The 12,139-nt window shown below is 46.5% G+C and overlaps 1 protein-coding gene across 1 annotated transcript in view; it reads left to right on the top strand.

Moving 5' to 3' along the window:
• The first annotated feature begins 826 nt into the window (after window positions 1–826).
• SMAD3 (SMAD family member 3) overlaps window positions 827–12,139 on the top strand; it is a 66,560-nt gene continuing 55,247 nt past the window's right edge. The window contains exon 1 of the mRNA XM_081888693.1: window positions 827–1,213. Within this exon, the coding sequence (XP_081744819.1) occupies window positions 1,008–1,213 (206 nt within the window). The 5' untranslated portion in view covers window positions 827–1,007. The remainder of the gene's footprint in view (window positions 1,214–12,139) is intronic.

The raw sequence follows: 12,139 nt of genomic DNA, 5'->3' as shown, positions 1-12,139 counted from the left end.
TAGGTGCGTCTTGTGGTCTGGTGTGTCTTATAGAGCTAAAAATACGTAGATGGCTTTAACTGGATTTCGAATAAATGTGCAACTGTTACTGTTTTGCCTTTCATTGTGTTATTATCTTCCTTCGTGGCCGCGCAAAGCCAAATTCTGAATAATCCTTGTTATGGGGCAGGGACACTGACAGCAAGAGTAGATGGAATCAAGGGGGCTGACCCCCCCCCAAAAAAAGTTTGGGAGCCACCGCTCTAACCACTACGGCACACTTTCTCTCCTGATTTTGTGGCTTTGACCAGCAGCGCAGGGAGGTTGAGACGCAACAGGCAAAACCCCCGCCTTCGTCGGAAGATAGTGCGCTGCGCGGGGAGGTGGAAGGAAACTTTCCCCCTGTTTGCTCCCCTTCCGCGCCGCCTGGCCTGTCCCGAGAGCGGCGTCCGGTGTGCCAGGGCCGCCGGCAAGCGGCCTCCTCCTCCTCTCTCCGCCCCCTCGCTTCGCCTCCGGCGGGGGCGGCCCGCGCATTTGCATGAGACTCAGACGGGCCGCGGAGCGCGCGTTTTTACGCGCGGAAGAAAACGCAGCGAGGAGGAGGAGCTCGGGGAGGGCCCGGCCGACGCAGACGCTGCTCTAGCCACCGCCAGAGGCGCCTTCACCGAGGAGCCGGAGAAGAAGTCAGGAGAAAGTTTGAAGCAGGAGGAGGAGGAGGTTGCTGCAGCAGCTGCGGCGCTCTCCTCGGCTTTGTCCCCAGGCCAAGGCGGCCAGCGGCCGCCCCTTGCAGCTTCGACCCCGACGCGCGCCGCCTTTGTGCAGCCGCGGCCGCCTGCTCTTCGCTGCTGCAGCCAAGCGGGTCGGCCCGGGGGCCGCCGCCGCCAAGTTCGTCTCGTCTCGGGAAGTTGTTGGGTCTTTGGCGGCGCCTCTCTCGCTTTCTCTCCGTCGTTTTCCCGCCGCCGGCTGGCCGTCCTCTCTCGCGTCTCCGTCTCTCCTCCTCCCCGTCTGGGGCCGCCGGCGGCGCAGCCATGTCGTCCATCCTGCCCTTCACTCCCCCCATCGTCAAGCGCCTGCTGGGCTGGAAGAAAGGCGAGCAGAACGGGCAGGAGGAGAAGTGGTGCGAGAAGGCGGTCAAGAGCCTGGTGAAGAAGCTCAAGAAGACCGGGCAGCTGGACGAGCTGGAGAAGGCCATCACCACCCAGAGCGTCAACACCAAGTGCATCACCATCCCCAGGTGAGGAGAGGGGCGCCTCTGGGCATGGGCAGAGGGCCGGCGTGCGGCGGAGGCGGGGAAGCAGGTGCCTCTGGGGTCCTGCCACACTTCCCGCTGCTTTTGCTTTTGGTTCCCCCTCTGAAACCTCTTCTGGCTAGGCTGGGGAGACCCCTTCCCCTCCTTGAACCACCTGGTGGCCCCACAGGAAACCACGCCGACCGGTTCTTCCGCAACGCGGCGAGGAAAGTGGGTTGCTAAGCGGGATCTCCGGCGTGTCGCTTGTAACCGTGCATTTGGACTTGGTCTTATGCGGGGGTGGAACAATAGCAAAAAAAGTAGGGGATCGGCTGTTCTTCCTCCTTGCCCCTGTGCAGCGCGTTGAGGCTGCGATCCGAGCACCTACCCCATACCTGGGAAGAAGCCCCTTTGAATTCATTAGGGTCTGCTTCTTGGTAGGCATGGTTAGGATTGTGCTGAGAGTTTTTTGAAAACTGGATCCATCAGTCCGAATGAAAGGGTGGTATAGTTCTTAGAAGTGGCCCTGTGTAAAAGACCTGGGATCTCCTTTATTCATTCAAGGTGCTGTGTAAGCCACCTTTGCCAACCTGGTGCCCCCAAAAGTTTTAGACTACAACTCCCAAACACCTGGAGGGTGCCTGGTTGGGGGAGGCTGATCGAGCCTCTTGCACACAGCTGGACACTTTGGGGACAACCTCTCCACACCTCCGAGCATTTACACATCCTTAAGAAGCTGGAAATGCAAGGAGTGTAACTACTGCTTTTTAACTTTATGTCCTGCAAATCTATACACATGCATTTTCTAAAACAGCTTTTGAATTCTTTAAATCTCACTTTATATCGTGAAAATTATAAACAGAATATTTTCTTTTAAATATAAAGTTGATTTCTATCATGAAGTACTTTCTGGTGGCATTCCCCAACCTGGGGCTCACCATGCCAACTGCGGCTGGTGGGAATTGTAGTCCAAAACATTTAGTGGGCACTAGGTTGTGGAAAGCTGCTTTATAGTCTTTGTTTATAGTCTTGTCTTTGGAAGGTCAGCTCACCTGCTCATAGTTCTATTTTGGCATTTTAGAAAGCCCAAGTGAGTGAGTGAGAGCGAGTGCTTTCATCAAGAAGACTTGCTGCAGCTGTATCCATGTATTGTTATTAATATTACCGTATTATTAATTACCTGCCCATCCCCATAAGGTCCAAGGGCAGCTTACAGCAATTGAAGCCCAATGTTGAAAACAGTTCAAAACAACTTATAGTTGCAAGAAATAAGATGGGACGTACACAACTGAAATGTCAAATGCCAGGGTCAAGAGGTGTCTTTTCAGCATTCCCCAAAAGCTGTATAATGAAGAGGCCAGATTCACATATATGGCAGTAGCTCAGCAGTAGAACATCTGCTTTGCTTGGATGGCATTTCCAGGAATCACTGAGGAATGTCCCCTGTCTGAAACCCTGCTCTTGATGGGCCGAGGGTCTGGATTGGTATAAGGCAGGTTTCTATGTTCCAAAACAAGGATGCGGAACCTGTGGGCCTCTGGGTAGGACTGAGGAGCATGAAAGATCTGGTCTTCCCTGGAAGAAGTTAGTAGTTAGTTAAGCTCAAGCATATATATGAGGGAGGTGCACTTTGATTTAGAAGCAGGTGTGAAGTGACTCATTTCTAGGTACAGTGATACCTTGGGTTAAGAACTTAATTCATTCCGGAGGTCCGTTCTTAACCTGAAACTGTTCTTAACCTGAAGCACCACTTTAGCTAATGGGGCCTCCCGCTGCTGCTGCTGCTGCACGATTTCTGTTCTCGTCCTGAAGCAAAGTTCTTAACCCGAGGTAATATTTCTGAGTTAGTGGAGCCTGTAACCTGAAGCGTATAGGTACCATTGTATCTGTATGCAGGCAGCTAGACACTCTGATACAGGAAACCCCTCCCCTGTACTGGAAGTCAGGCTCATGCAGACGTCCTCTGAGAAAGAAATAGAACCTCACTGTTGAGAAGTAGTGGACCTTTAAGCATTGAATGTAGTGCTCCTCAGCGATGTCTGGATAAGTGATGGACAGTCTTGATCCATAGCAGCTCTTGTGTATCTCTTCCCTCACAACCCACAGAGGTACTGGTAGACTTGCGATTGCAGAATAATAATAATAATAATATAATAATTTTTTATTTATATCCCGCCCTCCCCAGCCAAAGCCGGGCTCAGAGCGGCTAAAACAGCAAAAATAGCACAATTTACATAAAATCACAGTCAATTAATTACCGTATTTTTCGCTCTATAAGACACACCAGACCATAAGACGCACCTAGTTTTTGGAGGAGGAAAACAAAAAAACAAAAAAATATCCTGAATCTCAGAAGCCAGAATAGCAAGAGTGTAAATTACATGTATACATTATTTTTGAATGTATATTACCATATTTTTTGCTCTATAAGACTCACCTTTTCCCTCCTAAAAAGTAAGGGGAAATGTGTGTGTGTGTTATGGAGCGAATGCAGGCTGCGCAGCGATCCCTCTTACTGTTCTGGCTTCTGGGATAGCTGCGCAGCCTGCATTCGCTCCATAACACACACACACACACATTTCCCCTTACTTTTTAGGAGGGAAAAGGTGAGTCTTATAGAGCAAAAAATATGGTAATATACATTCAAAAATCAATTCAGAATCAAATTAATGGCAACCATTGGGCTCAAGAAGGTACTCAAGAACAGCCTCGGTCATCTTGATGTCCTCTAGATGTCAGAGGCTTCAGCTTCTGCAGGCACGAGGCTGATGGGAATTCTAGCCCAAAACATATTTGGAGGGCATCAGGTTGGCGAAGGCTGCCCAAGAGCAAGGCCTTCCTTAACTTGCATTTGTAGAATACAGTAGGTGTGTTATGCAAACTGGGGAGCCTACAAATATTCTGTTGGGGTCCGTGCGTCCATATCTCGTTTACTTTCCTCTTCTGTTGGAAATAACAGCGTGAGTCTCTTGCTTTATTCCCGTTAGTGCCAAATGCTGGTGTTCCTTCCACTTCTACGCAAAAAAACTTGCACGTAACTAACTGCATTGAAACCAGCACGACTCTGTTTTCTAGGACTCTTGGTGGGCCCAGGCGACGGCAGCTCTTTCTTACGGGCAGGGCAGTAACACCTAAGCTGAACAGGGTGGGGATTATTATATGGGCCAAGTAATTAATCATGGTTGTTATTTTGGCCATTCATTCTTTACATTCCGTGCGTGGCTGTCATTGCGTGTGCAGGCACACACCACTCATGTTTTGCACGCATGAGCTGGGAAGTTTGTAAAGTTTCAGAAGTGTCTTTGAGGGGTGGGAGCTGCTGTGCTTAGCGTTCTGTTATGAGGTTTTGCTGAACTGGAAAAACTGAGCTGTTTGGCAGCTTTGAAAATTTTCTTTTCTTTTGAGCTATAAGGCATCATCACTGCTTCTCTCTCTCTCATTAAAAAAGGCTAAAGTTCATGCTATACTGTCCAGAAAGTCCTGAAATAGTGCTTTCTCTCTCTGTGTGTGTGTCTCTCCCCCTGTTTGTTTCCATCCTTGCCTCCTGCTTTCCTAACGCTCTGTAAATGTGTGTCTTGGCTGTCAGAATGATTTAGTATGGAGTGGCTGGCTTGCACAAAGGGGCATCTGTTGCGCTTGGCCCCTCTGGGAAGATGGAGAGTATCGTGTAGGACTGAAATGTTTCTTTGTATGGGGCGGCGATTCCTGACATCCCCCATTGTTATTTCGCTTTATTTAATTGTTTTATGAAATGTAGGCCACTTTTTCAGGATGTGAGTAAATCCGTTGTAAAGTTTTAAGAAATCCCAATCAGTTTGTGGTGTCCTATGCTGGTAGGTTTCGGGAGTGACTACAGATGAGGCTGACCTCCTTCCTGCATCATTTTGAGTAGGAAGTGTTCTCTGTGGAATTGCTTTGCTCCTGGTCAGGGGTCTTGACTAACCACTTTATTTGTGGCTGAAATGGAATTGTCCCCCTTGTTCAAACTGGCCCATGACCTTGGTATGTGTGTGTTTTGTTCCCCTGTCAGGGATACTCTCTTTCTCTCTTGAGGTGTCTGGAGGTATGCTTTTCTCCAGAATACATACATTGCTCTGGATTCTAACTGGGAATCCAGCTGGGAGTGCCTCTGAGGCTTTCTGTAGTTGATCCCAGGGTGTGCCTAAGTTGCCACCATGTGAAAAATGCTGTTGCTGCACCACTTTTAACATGGGTGTACATGTATTATGCATTGTACGCTTCTGTGCCCAATTCAGAGTGCTGGTTTATTACAGTGTTTTACGGCTCATGACTCCAGTATTTTTCTGGAGTGCCTTTCCCAGTATGAACCTTAGATCAGACTTCCTCAAACTCGGCCCTCCAAATATTTTTGGCCTACAACTCCCATGATCCCTAGCTAGCAGGACCAGTGGTCAGGGATGATGGGAACTGTAGTCTCAAAACATCAGGAGGGCTGAGTTTGAGGAAGCCTACCTTAGATCTTCATCTGAGACACTTCTCCTGGTTCCTCCTTCGAGGGAGGCTTGAAGGGAGGAGAAGACCTCTTCATTGGTGGTTCTCTATTTGTGGAATGCTCTCCCCAGCAAGGTCCGCCTGCCATCTTTGTTGACATCCTTTTGTGTGGATGTGGGTGGCAGGGTGCTAATCTAGGACACAAGTCAGTCTATGATATACAATTTGTAAGATACACTTTAAAGAACAAAAGCAAAACTAGAATCATGAGTTCCTCCAACTGTCACTGGAGTGCAAAAATAATTTTGAGCGCAGGAATTTGTTCTGAGGCCCAGAACTCAACTGGGCTCACATTTAAATTCTAAATTCTGGGTCTTCCTCCCTCTTCCCCTGGACGTACTGTGCTGCTGCCTTTGAAATAAAGGTAGAGTTTGTGGGTTACACTGAGACAAGGCATTTTTATCACACTACATGTGTTAAGTGGCTTATCTTTGCTACAGTATCTCTGTTATCTAAGCCAGTTTCGTCATGGGTGGTTTGTGCCCTCCTACAGTCAGTGCTCCACAATGCTGAGTAACTATCACCAACCTGCTACTGTAAAAGATGTGCCTATTTGAACCTACATTTAGGCCCCCGTTACCACTGACTGTTATTGTTTGCATCTCATTGCCATTCAACTCCCACCTTAGGATTGTCTCTTATATATACCGGAACCTTCCAGCTAAGATTTCACTCCATGCATCTGGTGAATTGGGCTACAGCTGACAAAAGCTTCTGCTATAATACATGTGTGAGTCTTGTCAGGGGCCTCAAGACTCCTTTGATTGTTTTTACTGCAAGAGACAAACCCAGCTGCCCCTCAGGAAATAATATAGACCAATAGCTGTCCGCCCTTTTCACATGCAGATCCACCTTTAATCCCAATATGCTCTGGTTACTGGCTGCAATACATTTCCTTCATACTGCTTCACTTTCTCATCTCTTTTTATCTCTCTCTGCCTGCTTTTTACCCAACCGGGCCCAATGCCCTCTGAATTCTTGCAGTGGGCAGAAGGGCTGTGAATATGTAAGTACAGTCAAACCTCAGTTCCCAAATGCCTCCGTTTTGGAAGGTTTCGGCTCCTGAATGCCAAAAACTACTCCAGTTTTCAAACGATTTTCAGAAGCTGAACGGCTTCCGAGCCGTGTTTTTCATCCCCCCCCCCATTGACCAGCCCATTGATCCTCGGTTTTCAAACTTTTCGGAAGCCGAACGGTCTTCTGGAACAGATTAGGTTCGAAAACCGAGGTTCCACTGTATTGTTGCAGGCTTCAAGAAAGCACCTTGATCTGTAGAGAGAGTGGGGAGGTGCCATAGCTCAGTGGCAGAGTATCTGCTTTGACTGCAGAAGGGCCCTGGCTCAGTCCCTGGCAGCATCTCTAGGTAGGGCTGGGAAAGTCTCTTGCCTAGAACCCTGGAGACAGTACTGACCTAGATGGATCAGTGGTTCTTACTCTGAATGAAGACACTTCCTATATTCCTGCTTTTACAGTGTATGTGACGTTCAGTCTTGCAGGACCCTGAGACCTGTGGCACTTCCAGACTGAGGGTTTTCTGAGTACTGCCTGCTCTTTGTTCTCCCACTTTTGCATCCACACCATCCATAATAATCAATATTATTAATTTATTACCTGCCTTTAACTCTGAGGTCCCAGGATGGATTACAGCAGTAAAAACAGTACAGGCGACTCTCCAGTTAACATGTGTTCAACTCGTGTGCGGCTGCGTATATGCGCGGTGGCGGGAAATAAACAAATTGATTTTCAACTGTGAAAAGGCATGGAAAGGGCAGAAACGGCCTGAAAAGAGTGTGAAAACTAGAAACATGAAAAGAGCGGGGTGGGGTGGGGAATGTCTGGTAAGCTCTGCTGGTTTTTTGAAAGGCTTTTCAAGGATTTCCAGAGGTTTAGATGGTATGTACAGGCTTTTTAGATGGTGTTCCCCATTATACGCGTTTTCACATATATCCGCGGTACCTGGGAATGTAACCCCTGTGTAAGTGAGGAGTCGACTGTATTAGAAACAGTTTAAAACAACGTATAAAGCACTCCCTATGCCCATTTTAAGAACATGGCTTCTCCCCAAAGAATCATGGGAACTGCAGTTTCCTCCTTACAGAGCTACAGTTCCCAGCTCCATTAACTGCCAGGTGTTTTGGGGGGGAAGTCGTGTGCTTTAAATGTGTATGGGAAGTGTGTTAAACGGTTGGTCTGGACCTGCTTAAAACTACATAGTTTTCCACACAGGAAGAGGGTGGCGATGGCGGCTCCATCAGACGCACAGTTCGGATGGGGAGGTTGTGGTCAAGGTACAATATGGGTGAGGCAGTAAGTAAACCGGAAGAGAGCTAAATTTTCAGGGAATGTGGAGAATGCATCCTGAGAGCCAGGCTAGGAATTGGTCACTGCAGGACAAGCATTTGCTAGAGCCCTTTTGCCAAGTGGGTGGTGGTTCGCCTTGAATGAGAAACCTCTTCTCCAAAAATACAACAGAGTCTTGTGGAGCACCATTGAGTGTATTGCTAGGTATCAGTTTATACCATGATAAATTTGGATTCTGCAAGTAGATGGGCTGAAACTGTACACACACCATACTGTTAAAGGACATTGAAAGCACACACACACACACACACACACACACACACAGACACACACACACACACACACACACACACACGTCCCAGGAGTTCTTGTTTTTTAAATGTATGATGTGTGCAGCCTTGCAACTAGGATCTGGAGAGTTTTTGCTTCTAGGGACAGCCTGATTAAAACGTGTTCTTGAACTTTCACCATAGTGATCTTGGTTTTTGGTAGAGAGTGTCTGCAATTTAAAGAAATCTTGGGTATTGCTGCGACTGGCTCTTTTTGTTTCAAGAAACAAACATTCTCCGAAGAAATGGGTGTAGTTCTTCTATGAGCACAATGGGCCTAGTGACTTAAAAATAAATCTCTGTGCTCTGGGAATTGCCCAGAGTGTTCTTTTGCTTCCTTTACGCCTTAGCTGGGTCCTCAGAGTCATTCTATTGACTTCTGTGGTTAGATAATTAAAGTGGGATAATGTGTAACAATGCAGGATTAATGATGCCTGATGAAGTCCTGGCTGTCTGTGTTTAAATGTAGATACCTTGCAAGTGCCTTAGGAGAATGATAGTGGCTGCAAGCACAGGGTCACAGCAGATACTGTATATTAATTTCCACAGGAAGAACGCAAGTTGGCAAAACTGTTCTTTTTTTCTTCATGGTGAAGCATCAAACAGTTGAAACATTTCCAGTGAGGGGAGTAATAAGAAACTGTGGTTAGGGAAATCTATAGAGCCTTGGATCTTGGATTTTGTAACCCCAGGGAAGTCCAGGGGATCATTTCTGTATTGACTAGGGCTGTGTACACACCATCAATTGAAAGCACCACCCAAGAAATATGGGAACTCTAGTTTACCCCCTCACAAAATGACAGCTCCTAGAACCCTTAACTACAGTTCTGATGATTGATTGGCAGGTGGAATGTATAGTGTGTATCGGGCCTTATATGCAATGGGATTTCTGCTCTACATCACAGAAGATTTTGGGGGTGTTTTAGGGAGCAAAATGTTCTGATTTTATTCTCTGATAATTATGTTGAACCCAAATCAGCTCATGATAATAAAAGAACATTTAAAAATGAGCTTTTAAGATTTCCATCAATATTGTATTTATAGGCACAATAGTATAACAAAAATTCAGTAAACAAATAATGAAAACTCGTAATAATTCAACAACAATTAATCAGAAATGGCTCCTGATTTCCAGCCCTGTACCAGATGACATAACCCTGAAATTCTTTTTTAAAAAATCAAACCCAAACCCGAACTCTGTCTTCAGCAGTATAACTGCTAGAGTCTCTTGGGCACAAACCCTTACGAAGGAGACAGGAGATTCGTCTATGACTTGCCTGTGCTCATCCACCTCTCTGCCCTGGTGGGACTTGCAGCATTTCCACTGTGAATTTTTGCACAAAATCTGCAAGATAGATATAGATTGCAGGATTTCTGGATCGTCCAGATAAACAATTTGTCCTTGCCTACATTTATGTGTTGGATTAAAAATATAAAAAGGGAGAGGGGATTCCAGTTCAAAGGTGTTTGTGTTGATTGGCCGTGAAAAGCTGGAGACAGCAAGGAAGCGTTAGAGCACTGGTAGAATGTGGGTGTCTGGATGAGGCTCTCCTCCCTTGAACTTTAGCAAATGCTTGTTGTAATCCCACTTTTGCTTAAAAACATAAGAAGAGTTCTGGTGGGTGAGACCAGAGACTCACCTGGTCCAGCATCCTGTTCATATTGGCCAACCAGATGCTTTATGGGAAATATGTGGGCAGGACCAGAATGCAACAGGAACACTTTCCCCTCTTGTAGTTTTCAGCAACCGGTAACCACGTTACAGCCCTATCCTCCTCTGTGAGTTGCCCAATTCTCTTTTAAAGCCATCTGAGTTGGTGGCCATCACTGCCTCTTCTGGGAGCCCCTTCCATAGTTCTGCTATGTGCTGTGTAAAGAAATTATTGCTTATGTCTCTCAACGTTCCATTTCATTGGATGTCCTCAATTTCTTGTTTTTATAAGACAAGGAGAAAAAGCTTTTCTCTACCCACTTCCTCAACTTCACGCATAATTTTAGACACTGCTATTGCGTTGCCTCTTCCTCTCCATTTCTCTGAATTAAACAGCCCCCAAAGTTGTAAACTTTCCTCTTAGGAAAGGTTGTGGATGCTGGAATCTTTGGCCTGCATTCTTCCAACCGGATTATGATCTCTTGGGGAATTGCAAACAGGAAGCTGAAGAGAGCAGGAGTCCATTGCTAACACCTGTGTGTCTTGCATCTCCTGGTATATGTTGGGATGTTTTTGGCACCACACAGCTATTGGAGGCAAAGGGATGGGAGAAGGGCTGTGCACCATTTTGAAGATGGAAAGAAGGGCCTTCAGGGCACCTTGAAGTGGAAAGAGGGGCAAGGTTTTTTTTTTATAAATTCACAGTAGCCTTTGTCCACCTGGTGCCCTCCAGATGTTTCTGACTGGAGCTCCCATCAACCTGTGTTGCCTGGGGCAAATGGGAGTTGTATTCCAGAATGTCTGGAGGGCACCAGGCTGGCAAAGGCTGGTTTATAGCTTTGTAATGTTCATTGCAGGGTATAATTTTCCTAGTGTGGCTCCCATAAACTATAGTCAAAGATAATTACGGAGTTCATTCTTCCTTGTGCTGTAATATTACAGAGGACCTCTGCGTGCGCTATCTCAGTAATAACAACAGCCCTTTGAAGGTGGCTAGTATCTTCCCTCAAATTGAGATAAGGGGCAATGAGAGGGCAGTCCCTTGCTTGTGGGTTAGCTACTGCGCTCGTTTCAAGGTTTTATTACTTGTGTAAAAAGCCCTGTATGATTAAGCACCAGAGAATCTGCAAAGCTGTATCTCTCCCTGGTTGCTCAGATCTGTGGCTGAAGATTTGTTGATGGGGTCCCTACAGTAAAGCATGCTGCTACTAGCTTATGGGCTTTTAGTGTTGTGGCAGCAGCCCTATGGAATGCCCTAGATGTGAAGCGATCCCCAGCATTGTGATCTTTTTGCCATTTGTTGAATACTTTTCTCTTCTCCTAAGTCTTCCTGGATTAGTCCAGTCACGGAATCTTTTCTTTGATTCATAATGCGTGACTACTCACATGGTGATGAGATTCTTTGTAAGGGTATGAAATAAAGAGGGCTGGTGGTGCCAGTGAGTGTGAGGACCTGGCTGTATCCTGATGATTGTGTCTTTGCTTGTTAAGCCAAGATGCAAGCCTTTTGCCCATGCAATTAGCGCCTTCACTCCTCCCTTTACTGTGAGCCATGTTTAAGCTGGGAAGTCTGTAATTAATCATCAATCCCCTGAAAACTATGGCTACCAGCTTTGGAACATGCCATGAATAAAACAAAGTTTTGCTCCATGGCTTGTTCTGAATGGGCAACAGTAGTTTCCCTGTAGTTTCTCAGTTCAGATGGAACAGTAAACTATGGCTAATTAGAGATTTGCTGGTTTAATGTTTTTCATGTGAGGGGAGAATCAAAGGAGCTGGTTCATATTTCAGCTTAATAAGGAAATACAGCCATACCTTGGTTTTCGAACAGCTTGGTTCTCTAACGTTTTGACTCCCGAATGATCGAAACCCAGAAGCGACTGTTCCAGTTTTTGAACGTTATTTTGGAAGCCGAACATCTGGCAGGGATTCCACAGCTTCCGATTGGCTGCAGGAGCTTCCTGCAGCCAATCAGAAGCCGCGCTTTGGAAGGCTAATGCTTTGGAAGTCGAAAGGACTTCCGGAATGGATTCCCTTTGACTTCCAAGGTACAACTGTACTGGCCATAGCAAACCATTGGCTAAGTCTCGCATGCTATAAAAATAATGTAAGCAGCAGCAACAACAACACCCAATGTAA

The sequence above is a fragment of the Podarcis melisellensis genome (genome assembly GCF_964234715.1).
Source record: "Podarcis melisellensis genome assembly, chromosome: 14".
Lineage (NCBI taxonomy): Eukaryota > Metazoa > Chordata > Lepidosauria > Squamata > Lacertidae > Podarcis > Podarcis melisellensis.
This window is presented reverse-complemented; position numbering and strand designations above follow the sequence as displayed.